At 40.2% G+C, this 14,122-nt stretch overlaps 1 protein-coding gene across 1 annotated transcript; it reads left to right on the plus strand.

Moving 5' to 3' along the window:
• The first annotated feature begins 4,951 nt into the window (after positions 1–4,951).
• BIRC7 (baculoviral IAP repeat containing 7) lies at positions 4,952–12,110 on the plus strand. The gene is made up of 7 exons (XM_049817341.1): positions 4,952–5,471; positions 7,582–7,681; positions 8,950–9,031; positions 9,133–9,178; positions 10,155–10,373; positions 11,334–11,405; positions 11,908–12,110. The coding sequence occupies exons 1-7, from the start codon at positions 4,952–4,954 to the stop codon at positions 12,108–12,110; spliced, it is 1,242 nt and encodes a 413-aa protein (XP_049673298.1).
• The last annotated feature ends 2,012 nt before the right edge of the window (positions 12,111–14,122 follow it).

The following is a 14,122-nucleotide window of genomic DNA, read 5'->3' on the forward strand; positions in this document are numbered from 1 at the left end:
GAGCTCTTTATGATGCTGTCTCCAGTTATACTCTGGCCCTTGTATTTCCTGATTGCTTTCCTTCCACATCAGGCTGATATTAGCAAACATATTTTTTATTAATTATGTTTACATTCCTTTCTTCTTAGAGTGTTTCAAATGACTGTCTAGTATTGGTTTCCAGTTATACTTGGAATGAGCTCAGCAATGCAGAAGTTACTAGTTTCTCACACAGGGGCACCGTGATGGTGCTGTTGATTGTTATCACTAATTTATCCTGGACTCCTGGGTGATGCTTACTGATTCTCACATTTGTTTGTCGTTAGCTCATTACACTCTTCATTTTAAGAAGTGTTCAGAAGTTCAGTAGGACATCTTAATTCTCTGAAAAGGAACTAAAAACGTATATGAATTGCTAAAAAAGATCAATATTGGTTGCATACAGCACATTACTGAATATGCTACTAGCTTTCGAAATTTTGGTGTGCTAAAGTAAAACCCCATCATTTGTCCATGGTGACTTACTTTAAATTGCTCTCAGCACCAGACTTGGTGTCATTTTATCTTCTTCTGCTACAGACATCTCACTAGTCCTTCTGAGCTTTTCTTTGTTGGTGAAATGTTCCCCCCAAAATCACATAAGTATATCCCCACAGAAGACCAACCTGAAACCTATTTTGAAGCTTGCATGACACAAGAACATTACGTAAACAAAAATCCCCTAATAATCACTGCCAGAATTTGTCAAAATTTGTAAACTAACTTAGAAGCTGCCTTTCGGCTTCTCTGAGCTTTTATACAGCTTTTCCCTCTTTAGCGGTTACCCTCGGGAGAGGCTTCCCTAGAACAAGTGGAATTATATAACCTTGGCAACTCAGTACACCTTTACCACAACGCTATGGTGAATCAGTGCTACCCTGTGCCATGGGCAGATTTCTTAAGCATTGCGTGAAAGCGTCCCTGAGAGCTGCTTGCAGACTTCTGGTGAGGCCAAGGCACGGCTGCGAGGAAGGCAGGTCGAGGAGCCTACCATGTTCCCAACACCTCCTGAGATCACATTTGAGAAACAAGGTGGTTATAAGCAGTACAAGATGAGGTCATTGCTTGTAAAATGCTTCACGAGATCAGAACTATCGATCATTCTTATCTATTAACAGGTGATTTGCTACAACCCATCAGCAGAGTCCCCAAACAGCCTCTGTAACAGAGATTTTATTAACTCTGTATCTTATATTTTTAGGATACATTCTTCAAAAATCAATATAGACTTATAAAGAACAGGATCTGTGGAGCAGAAGATGATGTGCAATTACATATAAATTCATTTTGGACAAAAAAAAGAAAACCACATTCGCTTGTTACAAAAGTCTGTAAATTTCATACATAAGCACTGCCCTCTACTGCTCAGGGATTTTCATTAACCCGTATTTAATTGAAAAAAAAAAAAAGTTTCAACACTGTTCTTTTTAATTAAAATCTTTGCCTGTAAGAAAAGGACTCTGGATCTTTTTTCTTAAAAGGAAAATCCTAATCTATCATTTTTTACAAAAGCAAAACACCGTGTTCTTATGTTAACATGGAGAACTTACAATTTGTCAAGCGCATAGTTTAGAATAAGCTGCATGCATCTTCTCAGGCAGAAAACACATTTTCAAATAATTCCACCTTTCAAAACTAGCCTTAAAATCCTTCATTCTGAATTGTGACCACAGGAAGGCAAAGGAATAGAAAGATTTCAAAATGTGAAGATGCAATGGTAGCAAAAGAGTGTTTATTCCCAAAGTAAAGGCAATGCAATCTATTCAAGCTGTCTTGAGTAAATTCTTTGTGCTATTTATCTGTTAATTTTATAGTACATTTTCTTAAAAATTGTAAGATGCAAAACACGTGTGAGAGCAAGTTGAAAAAGACACAGAAATACTATTATTATAGAGTCACAGCATATTTGCAGGGGCTAAGAGAGCTATTACCTGCTTTATAGGGAACTGCTGTCATGCCCCTATATGACATACTCCAGCATAATCGACATGTCATAACTTACATCTGGACAGTCTTCTTTCAGAATATGATTATGTTCATCTCTCTTATTGTATCAATAGAAATTAAAGAAAAAAAAATCATGGATGGAGGAGTAAAGGTACTATAGCAAAATAGGACTGCAATCATTATGTCATAGGAGTAAAGAAGTTATGACTGGTACTGTGCTACATTTTAACTAGATCACGATGCTTAGTTATTATTTTTTTTTTTTTTTTTTTTTTTTTTTAGGGACCCAAACAGTTATTTTCTGCAAGAAGTTTGAGCTTAACTGTTTATCTTTCCCCGGTGACTCCCACTCATAAAGAAAAAAGTCAGACTGTTTAGCCAATAGAGAATTTCAGCACAAACCCAACCTATCAGGGAAAACGAAGCATTAGAAATGGCCTCTGGGTCAGGTGAGTCATTTACACCTTGGAAGGGTTTCTGCTTGTTTGTGAAGGACCTCTGCATTGCCTAGAAGAGGAGAGGATAGATTGAAGTTTGTAGGGTTGGAAGGTTTTCACTTCTTGAAAGTGTTTGGGTTTTTTTTTTTTTAGCATATTGCAGGTAAATCTCTCTCTTTCTTTTTTTTAAAAAAATGTTTTTGTTTGTTTTTTAGTTTTTATTGTGTTAGTCACAGGGAATTGTTGATATTAGTTGTAACGTTGCTCTGGAAGTGTATTAATATGTTGGTGTAAGTAGTGGATTGTGGGATAATATTGGCTTTTAGTAGTGTTATAACTATTTAAAATATGAATTTGGTTTGGAGACCTTTTTAGCCAAGTTAATGGATCTTCTGCAGAGCATATAGATGTCTTAAATGCAGGTAAACCATCATGGGTTTCATCATAAACAAAAGATAAATATATTTGTTCTCCTATGTTGCACCTCTTAAAAAAAGCTTGATTCGGCTGTTAAACTTCTGTGTGGAAAAACTAATTTTCTTTTTTTATGTTTTGCTGTGAAGCTTGCTCTGATGCGTATTTCTGAAGAGTAGAAGTAGGCTAAGATAATTCTGTCACCTTCTAGGTGGAAAATAATGTTTGTCATAATTTAAGAAAAATAGTTTTTTTTTTTTTTTTTTTTTTTTGTTGGGGGCCAAGATGGGAGTAACACTAATATTGTGGAGCTGTGCCTGATAAGCAAGTCTCTCTGTTGCTTCTCTGTGTTCTGAGAGTGAAATCTGCTGTGCAGGCTAAAAAATTGCATGCTCGTAAGTTTGCTTAGCTTGCAAATTCTGCCGTCTATCAGTGACTAATGGTTTTTTTCTTTCTGTATGGGTTTTCTTTATACTAGTGACATAGTTCTTGAGTAACTATTGTATTAAATAAAGCACAGTTTCTAAAACTTCGAGAGCCGCCTTTTCCTCCAACTCTGGTTTCTGTGATTGTGACTATAGAAGAAAATTTGAGTTGCTAATGAACTTTGTCTTCCTTGTTACCTTTTCCTGTGAGAGGCATGTGGTTGAGCGAGCTTGCTTTTCTTTTAAAATCTCACTAAATGTGTAATACCTATGAAGGATAGATTTGTTAACTCTGGCTACAGGTCTTGCAACTAAAGCGCCCTGTAAGTTTTTTCCCCTAAATGTACTGCAGTGGCTAACCAAGAGGAATAGTACTTCAGAGATGCTTGAGGCCTGAGTGTTTTTTAACAGTCTCTGACTGTGTTTACTGCAGAGTTGCTGCTATACAGGTGGTCTCTGCTTGTTTTGTTTTTTTTTACAGTGTGCGTATTCAAGAGTGCACTGTAGTAGTTATCTATTATCTTAATATGATGTACCAGCTTTGAAATATCTCTTTTTTGGGGGGTATGTGTATATTTTTTATTTCCTAATTTAATATTTGCCTGTGTGATTTTTTGGGTCTGTGTGCTTATAATGCTTAGCTCTGACAACCAGTAGATAGTTAGCATTTCCTTGGGATGAATTGACCTATTGAGTTAGATGTGAAGGGATTTTCAGGGTACTTAATTAAAAAAAACCCAACTGATTTGGTTGCACCTACCATGTAGTCGCATGTATAGTGACTTCACTCTAAAGGAATTCCTTTGGAGTAATTAGTTGATCCCGCTTCTCAGTTGTGTAATTGTGTGACCTTTTGAAAGTGTATTTGCCAGCCATATAGAAAGTATTAGAAGCAGCAGCTGAGTTGCAGTTCAGCTTACTCACACAGGGAAGGGCTATTACCTTAAGTAGGATGAGGAGTTGGATAATTGGGTGCTCAGTAACTTCTTTAATGTCACTCTTCCTTTTGCACAGAACTAGCACAGGCAGACAATGCCTAATCTTTGATTTAAGGACACCTCTCTATAGAAACTGGACCTAATTATTCTAGTCTGTGTTCTGGAGAAATTCTCCTTTATAGAGGTATTACTACATAGTCACTGTTCAATTAGCATAATAAAGTTATGAAAAATCTACTGATATTCTGTGTAGTGTTTGGCTGCAAAATGAACATCATGAGACACTATTTGTTTGGGTGTGGCTGTTCTCTGCTTTGTTATGGCATGCCTTCTTAAATCTTTTTAGGGGAAAAAAGCGGAGTCTTTTTAATGTTAATTTAAAAGCTGAGAAATATGGCTGGGGATTTATCACACATCAGATGCTGAAAGCTGGATTGGCTCAGCAAGAGAGGCAGCACAGGTTTTGCCCTCCCCCTCCACTATCTGTTCCCACAAGCATCTCTCCTGTAAACTGGCAGAGGGGCTCAGAAAGTGCTGGTCTCTTCCCTTCAGACACCAGTGCAGACTCAGCAAAAGTTCAACAGCAAAGTACAGGAGCATCAGATCTCTGATTGGGCTGCAATTCCAAAACAAGCTCAGCTTTGTCAAGACCAGGAGCTTTCCGGAATATGCACGGGGATGAGGAACAAATAACACAGGGTGAGTGCTGCCTGACACTGGGAATCCCGCTGACTGCTCTGGGTTCTCTCATGCTCTCTTTCAGAACGAGAACATGGGGGACGTGACACCAACAGAGGAGATTGAGCGCAGGGCTGCCCGCTGCCACCTGTTTGAATCCAGCATGAGGAGTGAAGCAAGAAGACTGAGGACTTTTTGGCGATGGCCAGGCACCTCACCTGTATCTGCCCGAGATTTGGCCAAGGCTGGCTTTTTCTTTGTGGGCCCAAGAGATGAAGTGCAGTGTTTCTGCTGTGGTGGTGTCCTGAAGGACTGGAGACCTGGTGACTGCCCAACAGTGGAGCACCTGAAGTTCTTCCCTTCTTGTAAATTCATTTGTGGTGAGGATGTTGGGAACCAAGAGATGCTTCCTCTTCAGGAAATCTTTGACACTGTGGATGGGCAGTTCCTCAGCCTTTTGCAGGGGATAGATAGTGAAGAGACAGCCCTGCCCAATGAACCAGAATACCCAGAGATGGTAACAGAGGAGATGAGACTATCTACGTTTCAGAACTGGCCGCAATACACTGACATGCATCCTGAGCAACTGGCTAGAGCAGGATTCTTTTATACGGGTAGGTACTCTGGGGAAATGTTTAACTCTTACTCAAGTTAACTTTTGAAGGTGTTACTATGTTTTATTGCTTGCACAAATACTTGCAAGTTACGTGTAGTGTAGTTAGAAACTACATCCTTCCTTCAGCTGTTTCACTTGATGCTTGTGCAGCATTTACTTCTATGTTAACTCCTGTTTGGGTACTGAGGGGTCCACTAGTAAGTCAATTCCCTTGCCAGCAGGAGTGGAAAAAGTGACATGTTTTAACAGATGTTCTACTGGCAGAAAAGTGTGTTTTAAGATCCCTTCGAGCCTACTTATTACTTGCCCTTCTAAAAGGACTCGAGACACTTGGCATGTCATGTTTTGTATAAGCTCTGTCTTGCGCTGAAGCCTTATCTTCTCAAAAACAAATCTGAGTGAAACCTGTAGGTAGTCAGCCCATTTGGCTGTCACTGTGGCTTGTTGCCATAAGGACCTGGACTTATAATACAGAAATAAAAAATATACTTGTTTTGAGGAAAACAGGCAATATTTCTTGTTATCATATACATGTGAATATCAATACAACATGATTGTTTCCCCTTGAGAAGGCTTAGCTGGCTAGGTAATAGGTTTGAAGAAGTATTCCTCCCTGGATTGACCAGTTGGAGGAAATATTTACAGTATGTTAATATCCTTCTATTTTTTTGAAAGTTAATAATGTAGTGATATTTCTGTGTGTTGCAAGTGTGACTTCTTCCATATGAAGGAATCCAGTTGTTTTGTATTTGCATATCAAACAGATGTGGAAGGAAGTGACAGGCAGGGTCCATAAAATAAAGCTCCCTTTAGCAGAAACAAACCTGTGCATCCCAAACACCTCACGCTCTCGTTTTTGAAGTAAAACGGAATTGCCCCTTTCTCCACTTACTTAAGTACTATTTGTTGGTAAAGATGGGAATGGTAAAAAAAGAGCCTTAAATGTTATGACAGCTGGAGAAAAGCCGAGATGCGACATGGTGAATGGCATGCACTAGGAAAGTCTGCTTAAATAACTGACCTTCTGGTCTTTTAGCTTGAATTAGAGGAAGTGACTGGTTAGTTTGCTAGTATGTCTCTTTACTTCCGCAAGATTTTCACTCAAACTGCATAACCTGGATCTTGCTATAAATCCAGTTAATACTAAGAATCTGTACCTGTCTACTTGGAGCACAGTGGCAGGGGCTAAACAGTATGCATGCCTAAATGGAAGAGCATTATATGCTTTGTCTTATTAATTTTTAAGGCACACAAAAGACCAACATGGCCAGGAACACAGAATAAACTATAAAACAGCATCTGCAGCTAAAAACCTGTGTGTTTTGTGTTGGACTCGATGTATCGTTTGTAGAGCAGCTGTTCGCAAGCCCAGCACAGATAGCTACTTTGGGGACTCACTAGGCAGCAGCAGTAGTCTGACATGGCACTTTTCTGCGGTCACTTGAGCAGGAGAACCCTGGAACTGAGCACTTGAGTTAAGCCAAACAATGCTCTAACATGAGAGTGTTTGGAAGATTATGTCTGTGACCTAACTCACTGTCAGCCTTTACTAACATTGCTTCATTGCTGTTAGGGCAGGGCATTTGTAGGCAGTTCTTAACTGTGTTTGGCTTTATCCCCCCCGGTGACTTCTGTGAAGAAAAGCACAGTAGCAGGTTGGGTAGCCTGGGAGCGTGTTTTGGCAAATTCTTATACCTATGAGATGGAAGCTGTGCACATTGTCTGACTGCGCTTGTTATGGCAGATTGTGGCTAGGAGACAAAGTATGTTCATAGGTATAATTAATTAGAGCTCTACTCTAAATGCAGACAGGAAGGGATTGGATAGGTATGTGCATACACAGGAGCTATGGTGCTCACATGCGTGCTGCCTGTTAGCTTGTGACCTAGTTCTAGAATCATCTCCTCCAGCTGCAGCTCTGGAAGTTCAAACTCCCATTGGATTTCCTGCCCCTATACAACTTGCACAGCATTGGTAAATTGTCATGTGCTCATCAGTTCTGTCTGGTAGCCTGTGTTTTGTGCTTAATCTCTCCCCAGGTTCTCATGTGGGGCTAGTAGAGCACATGATGTCTCAGGTGTCAAATAATCTCTTGATGTCTTTTTCAGGACAAGATGATGTAGTGAGGTGTTTTTACTGTGATGGAGGTGTGCGGAACTGGTCATTTGGAGATGATCCTTGGAGAGAACATGCCAAATGGTATCCAGGGTAAGTTAGTCTTGGTTGACATATGTCCTTGTAGCAAGACCAAAAGATTACTGTGCATTCCATGCTGTGATTTCTTCTTTCATAAGATAGAAGTACCCCCAGTTGAGAGATAAATGAGTTGCAGGTGTACTGGTAATATGTGCTGCTTCCAGGCTCTGTTATTAGTTTAGTTCTAGGTTTTTCTACCTAGCTAAAGCAGGTGAAAAGCTAGTCAGGTATGTTCAATTGTGTTTAACTACATAAACTGTTGCAATAGTCTGTAACCTTCTGGAAATCCCTGAAATCTCAAGAGAAAGGTTCTGAATCCTCAACGTCAAAGTTGCACAGCAAGGGACCATCTTCAGATCCTAGTAGTGGGTCAAGATAGAAAACTTGTTTCTAGGTTGGCCACTTAGTCTGTACTGTCTTCCAAAAGTGCCTTCCTCCTACTATCCCTTCATGTGTGGAAGAACCAAAGATTGGCATGAAAACCTATCATCCTATCTTCAACTGCCTCTCCTCTCCTGTTTCTCCCTTTCCACCCTCCCCAAAAAGTAGCTGATGTGTGTCTGGTGTCTCTCTGCATATGTTATCCCTTAAAATAGTTTGCTGACTCCAGCACAGTAGCCCCTTTAGGCTTCTTCTCAGGCATTGCCACATCTCTATTCCAAAGGCTGATTTATCACTGGAGTGTTCTGTGTTAATGATGAAACTTACTGGATGATGGTTGTCTAAGCTGTAACTAGTTTTTAGAAAAGAACTGTACAAATAGAGTGACAAAGCCTAAATATTTAGACCCTCTCACTTTAAAAGCAAAATTGAATGTTCAAGCTCAGGTAGAATGGCATAGTTCAGACCTGAGATTTTCTAATTTGACCTGGTTCACCATCTAAAAGATCAATTAAAATCACTTTCTTTGATGCCAAAGAACAGCTTTGGTTTTACTACTCTGAGGTACAAAAAGAAAGATATTGTAAACCTTGTTTTTCTGCAGCAGTTCTTGTGTTTTTTCTGTGAATTGTCACATTCCTGTGATCTGTTCCAAAGGATGTTGCAACTGAGCTCAACTTGGGCCAAACATAAAGACTGAATTAAGACAGAGGAATCATGAGCCTCTTACTATTGCCCTTCATGCAAGGGGAGGGGCCTGGAAGACCATGATATTCCATCTTCTTTAACGAATATAGCAGTTTGATCAACCTGATTGCACCCTTTGCTTCTAAAATTCAAACTACTGCTACTTTCACTGGAGTTCCTATACTAATGTATTTAAATCTTTCTAATTATAGGTGTGAATTTTTATTGCGGTCAAGGGGAAGAGAATTTGTTAGCAGTGTTCAGGAGTCCTTTTCTAGCACCCTGCTATCTCCAGTGAGTCATAAATATTTTGTGTATAGTAGATGGGGGGTTGGTAGATAGGGGGAGTTTTGAACACATGCTTCTCTTTTGTGACTATCTTGTGACATTTTCAGAGAGATTCCTGGGATCAGACCGAACAAGATTCCCCTGCTTCCCAAGGTCAGTGCTATAATTGCATGGTGTTTGGTGTTCTGTTGAAAGTGGTGTAGTCTTATTACTCCTACCCCACCCCAGTTACTCTGCACTCTGTAGACATGGTGCTTGTAAGATGTTTTGATGTTCTAGAAACTGTTTCACTTTATTTTTAGGAAATGGTTTCTAGCATAAGAAGCAAAATTGCTTGCTCTTATAAGACCTCTTAGTCTAAGACCAGAGACATTAAGCTAGTCTGGATAATTATGTGACTTTTGGGTGCTTGCCTAACCTTCCTTTGACTTGTGCATGCTCTTGATGTTGTCTGTCTGCAGAGTCTTTCACACTACAGCATTTTAAACATACTTGATAGGAGACCAGAGAACAGCTAGAGGGTCTAGTTGTTCATGAAAGTGTTGATTGTGGGGATCTATTTCCGTACATCAGTTGCTCCTGGAAATTCAAGTAGGTGAAACTTGGCTCCCATAACTGTGGAAAAACCGTTTTTTCTCATTCTCTTGAAAAGCCTATCTGATAGGATGAGCTTGAGAGACTTAAGCCTTTGAACAGACTGCCAGCTGAATTTCCCACTTCTGTCTTTACTGATGAATGGTTGAGCTAGATTATGAGGTAGGAGAGACTTCAATTGGGATGTTCCACTTGATCTTCATGAAAGCAGTTTCAAGACTTCTGTTCTGGGATGTGAAAATAAAGATAAGGATTCTGGACTGGAGCCAAACATGGGAGACTTTGTTCACAGATATAGTGGAATAAACCATCCAAAATTAGTCTCTTGGCTTTTACAAAATTGCTTTTGACTTTCTTGTGAATTATGATTGGAAGTAAAAACTCTAAATCTGGCTGTTGATCTAGCTGTCTATATAGCTTGAGGAATATTCTAGAATATATTGATGCCACTTTATATATAACAGCTTCAGGGAGTGGCATACTTCTGGCCCAAAGTTCTGCCTTTTTGATAAAGTATCTGCTCACTGCTTTACAGATCCTCTGAGGAACTGGAAATTGCAGGCTCTTCCTTCTCTGGATCAGTTTACCGTAGTGCAGAATGTGTTGCAGATGGGTTTTGACCCCATGTGTGTGGCTAACCTGGTAGAGAATAAGTACGTGCTGACTGGGACTTTCTACCTTTCTGAGGCTGAACTGGTATCTCATCTGCTTCAGCCAGACTGGGAAGAGAGCAGCAGTGCAGAGGAAAGGAGAGGTATGCCTGACTCACACACCCACGTTCTTGGTGCTGGTTTAACTTCTTATTCACTTCATCCTGAGCACTGTTGTGAGTGTCTTGCGGGTCTGCCTTCTCTCTTCCTAGGCTGGAATTAAGATTAGTAATGTACCCAAGCCTGCCTTTCTTTTGAGAGGCTGACAAATGAGGTTCTGCTTTAAAGAAACCTGAAGGAGCTGTGATTACTGGGATATCAGTAACTATATCTGCCTCCAATAGGCTGTAGTGTAGATATCCTCGATATTTTTTGCTGCCCCTAGACCTGCAGTAGCAGACAGCTGGACGATGTGAATTTGTTCACAAGCCTCCACATCTGATGCAGACAGAGGCAGTTGTCTGAAGCAAGGCTTCTAGGATCAATAAGTACTCCGGGCCTATTTAAAATTGAATCAATGACTTGATCAGAAATAGCCATACTTTTTTGTTTGTTTAGATAATATATATTCTCCTTATCTACATCTGTCTTGTGTTATCTGTTTGATGGAGTCTGTTTGCCAAGTGAAGTTTATTTGAAGATGCAGTTCCACACAGGCTTTCTGTGGTAGCAAGCCTGCTTTCCAAAGCTCCTGTCTCCATATCATGGTCTGCCGTTTCTTCAGCTAAGGCAAAAAAAAAGTTTTCCACAAACTCAAAAGTGTGATTAAATAGTAGCGCAGGAGCAGGAATGAGCAGCTGATGGTTCCTGCTGTCTGATAAATAGACTGACTTTGAGGAGATGTGATGTGGACATGTCTTGGTAGGGAGGTTAACATATATAGTGACTGAAGCACCACTGAGAACATCAGCTTCACCAGGCTGAGTGTGTGAAGCTAACAGTGGAGTAGAGGTGTTTAACCTAAGGCTACTGAAATCCAGGATGTTTCATCTTTTTAAACAGCACTGTCTGAAGAGGGAGGAAAGGGGTAGCATTTAATGCCATCTTCTTTCCTGGTTATACAGATGCTGTTCAGAGAGAGACTGAAACATCAAGTTCAAGAGAAGAAATGCAACCTGTGCGACAAAAGGAATCAGGTGCACTGGGCTTACAGTGGTGGTGAAATTAAGCCTAGGCATAATTTGAATGATTTTGATAGTAATGGTGTCATTGGTCATTATATTAATTCTTTGGTTTTTTTAATCCTGAAGGGGAATGTGTGCTAGCTTGAATGGTAACTGAACATAGAGACCCTTATTCAGGAACTGGAGTTTCACTGTGAAGCAGACTGTTACACAAAAAATTTGGTTTATTGGGATAACTTGCATATTGCACTAAAAACATGTTGATTTCTGTCCCTGCTCAGTCCAGCATGTGTAGATAAGCTGATTGTTGTGTAGATAAGCCAGAGTCTTATAATAGTTGTAGTTTTTCAGTTTAAATTAAATTTGCCTGAGAGGTACTTTTGCCACCTTCACAGTCAGTCTCTAAACAAAATGATGAGCAAGTTGCAGTGTGGCTTCCTAAGATGACAGGACTGGCACTCTGGAGCTGTTATAATATTAACAGTTTGGGCTTTTTTTTCTTTTTTTGGTAAAGATGAGTCTCGGATGAGCACAGAAGAACAGCTCCGACGCCTGCAAGAGGAAAGGACGTGCAAAGTGTGCATGGACAGAGATGTGTCTGTTGTGTTTGTTCCTTGTGGCCACCTGGTAGCTTGTGGAGAGTGTGCCCTTAATTTGAGACTGTGTCCTATCTGCAGAGCAGTCATCCGGGGAAGTGTGAGGACTTTCATGTCCTGAACTGTGATGTGCCTAAAGGGAGAGAGAAGTCTATACAACTCATTAATAACACATCAGAGGAGGAAAATAAGTGAAGTTCGACTGATGCTGGAACAATCTTATTTGCAGGGTAGCTTGGCATAAGTGTAAAAACTTACTAAATGTGCCTTCTATGCACAATTTCTAGTAAGAGTTGCTGGTTTGCTGTACTCTTGCTGATCTTGCTGTAGCACTGCTCCAGAAAAACTCTACTAGTTTCTTTTGTCCTCCAAAAAGAGGCTTTTGTTGACAGACTCTCCTTCTCCAAGTTCTTGCATTCTCAAATGAATCCCTGCTCTGTGTTGAAATCAAGGGCTGTTTTCAGTAGACTGTCTCTGGTTCTTTTTCCCCTCATTTAACATTTTTTTAGAGATTATTCTGCTAGGGTTGATGGCTTCCTTCAGTAAGTCTGAGTCAAAATTGGAATATTTTTATACAAAATGTGTTCCATTGAGATGAGAATGCTTAGCAGCAATGTACTGTGGGGGAAGGAGAATCTAGCTTTTTCTTCTGAACTCCTTGCTGTCTTCCCCCTCCCCCATGTCAAATTGTCAACAATTGACAGAATGTTTCAGTAATACTCTAATCCACGTAACTATGTGAGAAGCCTGGTTTGCTGTAGACTTTCCAACCTCTTTACTCTCAGCTGACCTCCCTAGACAGAAGGTGAAAGGCTCTTTGGTCAGGGTGACTAGGTGATCTCATGGAAGCTTCTTACAGAGCCTCTTCCCTGGCTGTTGGGTCCTATCCTACTAGAAGATAGCTATGGAAACTTACCTTTTTAGGACTTCTGTTTGCTGGCTGAACTGATGATTCTTATTTTAAATGGAACATTCTATCATGTAGCCAAAAAGAAAGTTTTGTCAATACTAAAGCTTGTTAACTGCAGGGGGAAGAAAATATGTTTTTTAAAATTAACTGTTCTTTTTCACTGAATAAAATTTTTCTTTTATTTATCTTACAGAGGTATGAGTATCTGATTCTAGTATAATACCCTACTGGGGGAGTATGTGTGGTGGTGTCCTAAGATGTTAGAGTGGCATCAGATTGTAGATGACTTTAACTTCTGTCCTTCAGTACTACATGAACACGAGTGAGAGAAGCAACTGTTCTTGCCATCTGTTAGCTTCCTTTGGAATTCACAAGATGGCATGTGGGCTCTTCAGACTCTTAACTGCAATAGAAGTGGTAAGGATGCAGGAAGATAAGGACCTGATACTTGAAGCTGTGTAAGTGAGGAATAATTCTGTATCTAAACTCAAGACAGAGTTTTGGTACATGGCTCCATACATTTGTGGAGACTGGAGCAGTGGCTCTGGAGTTGCTTTTGTTTGGTTCTAGCCCTGGATACTGAGCAGGGTTATAGGCTTGTCTCTGAGTAACTTTAAGGTGTTGGTTATCTCTGGGCCATGTGGGAGGGCAGATCTCTTTATCCTTGCCTTCAGAAGAAGGGAATATTAATGCAGCTCTTGGCAAAGATGACAGAAATTACTAGTTGAGCGGTTTAAACTCGCCAGCTCTTGGAGGAATTGATGGGTCTTTGCCAGACAGCAGCTTTCACAGAACAGAGTTGTACCACCATGCCAAACCGGGTGTTGTGTCTGCATTCAAGCTATCGTTGGCTTTATTTTGCCTCTATAAGTAACAGCAAAAGCTTACAGTTTAAGTATATGTGCTAATCTGAGAAGGGAAAACAAAACCAGCTCAATGTTGGAATAGTGTTATTTCCTCTTAAACTTTAGCTCAGTGTGGCTGGAACCTAGCCTGAGCATTAACAGGTCTACAAGGCTGTAAATATACCAGCTATTTCTGGGGCTTCTTTGATTTAACACTTTGAAATTTGTGGCTTTTCCAGATCTGGAAGGGTGGAGGTGGCTTTTTTTCTATGGGAAGATACCCTTTCAAAAACAGGTACACGTTGTTTTTTGACTAGTGGTATCTCAAGTGATGCCTATGACCAATAGAGGGCACTCCTAACCTGGAGATAAGGGAAC

This window comes from Accipiter gentilis, chromosome 14 (assembly GCF_929443795.1).
Source record: "Accipiter gentilis chromosome 14, bAccGen1.1, whole genome shotgun sequence".
Taxonomy (NCBI): Eukaryota; Metazoa; Chordata; class Aves; order Accipitriformes; family Accipitridae; genus Astur; species Astur gentilis.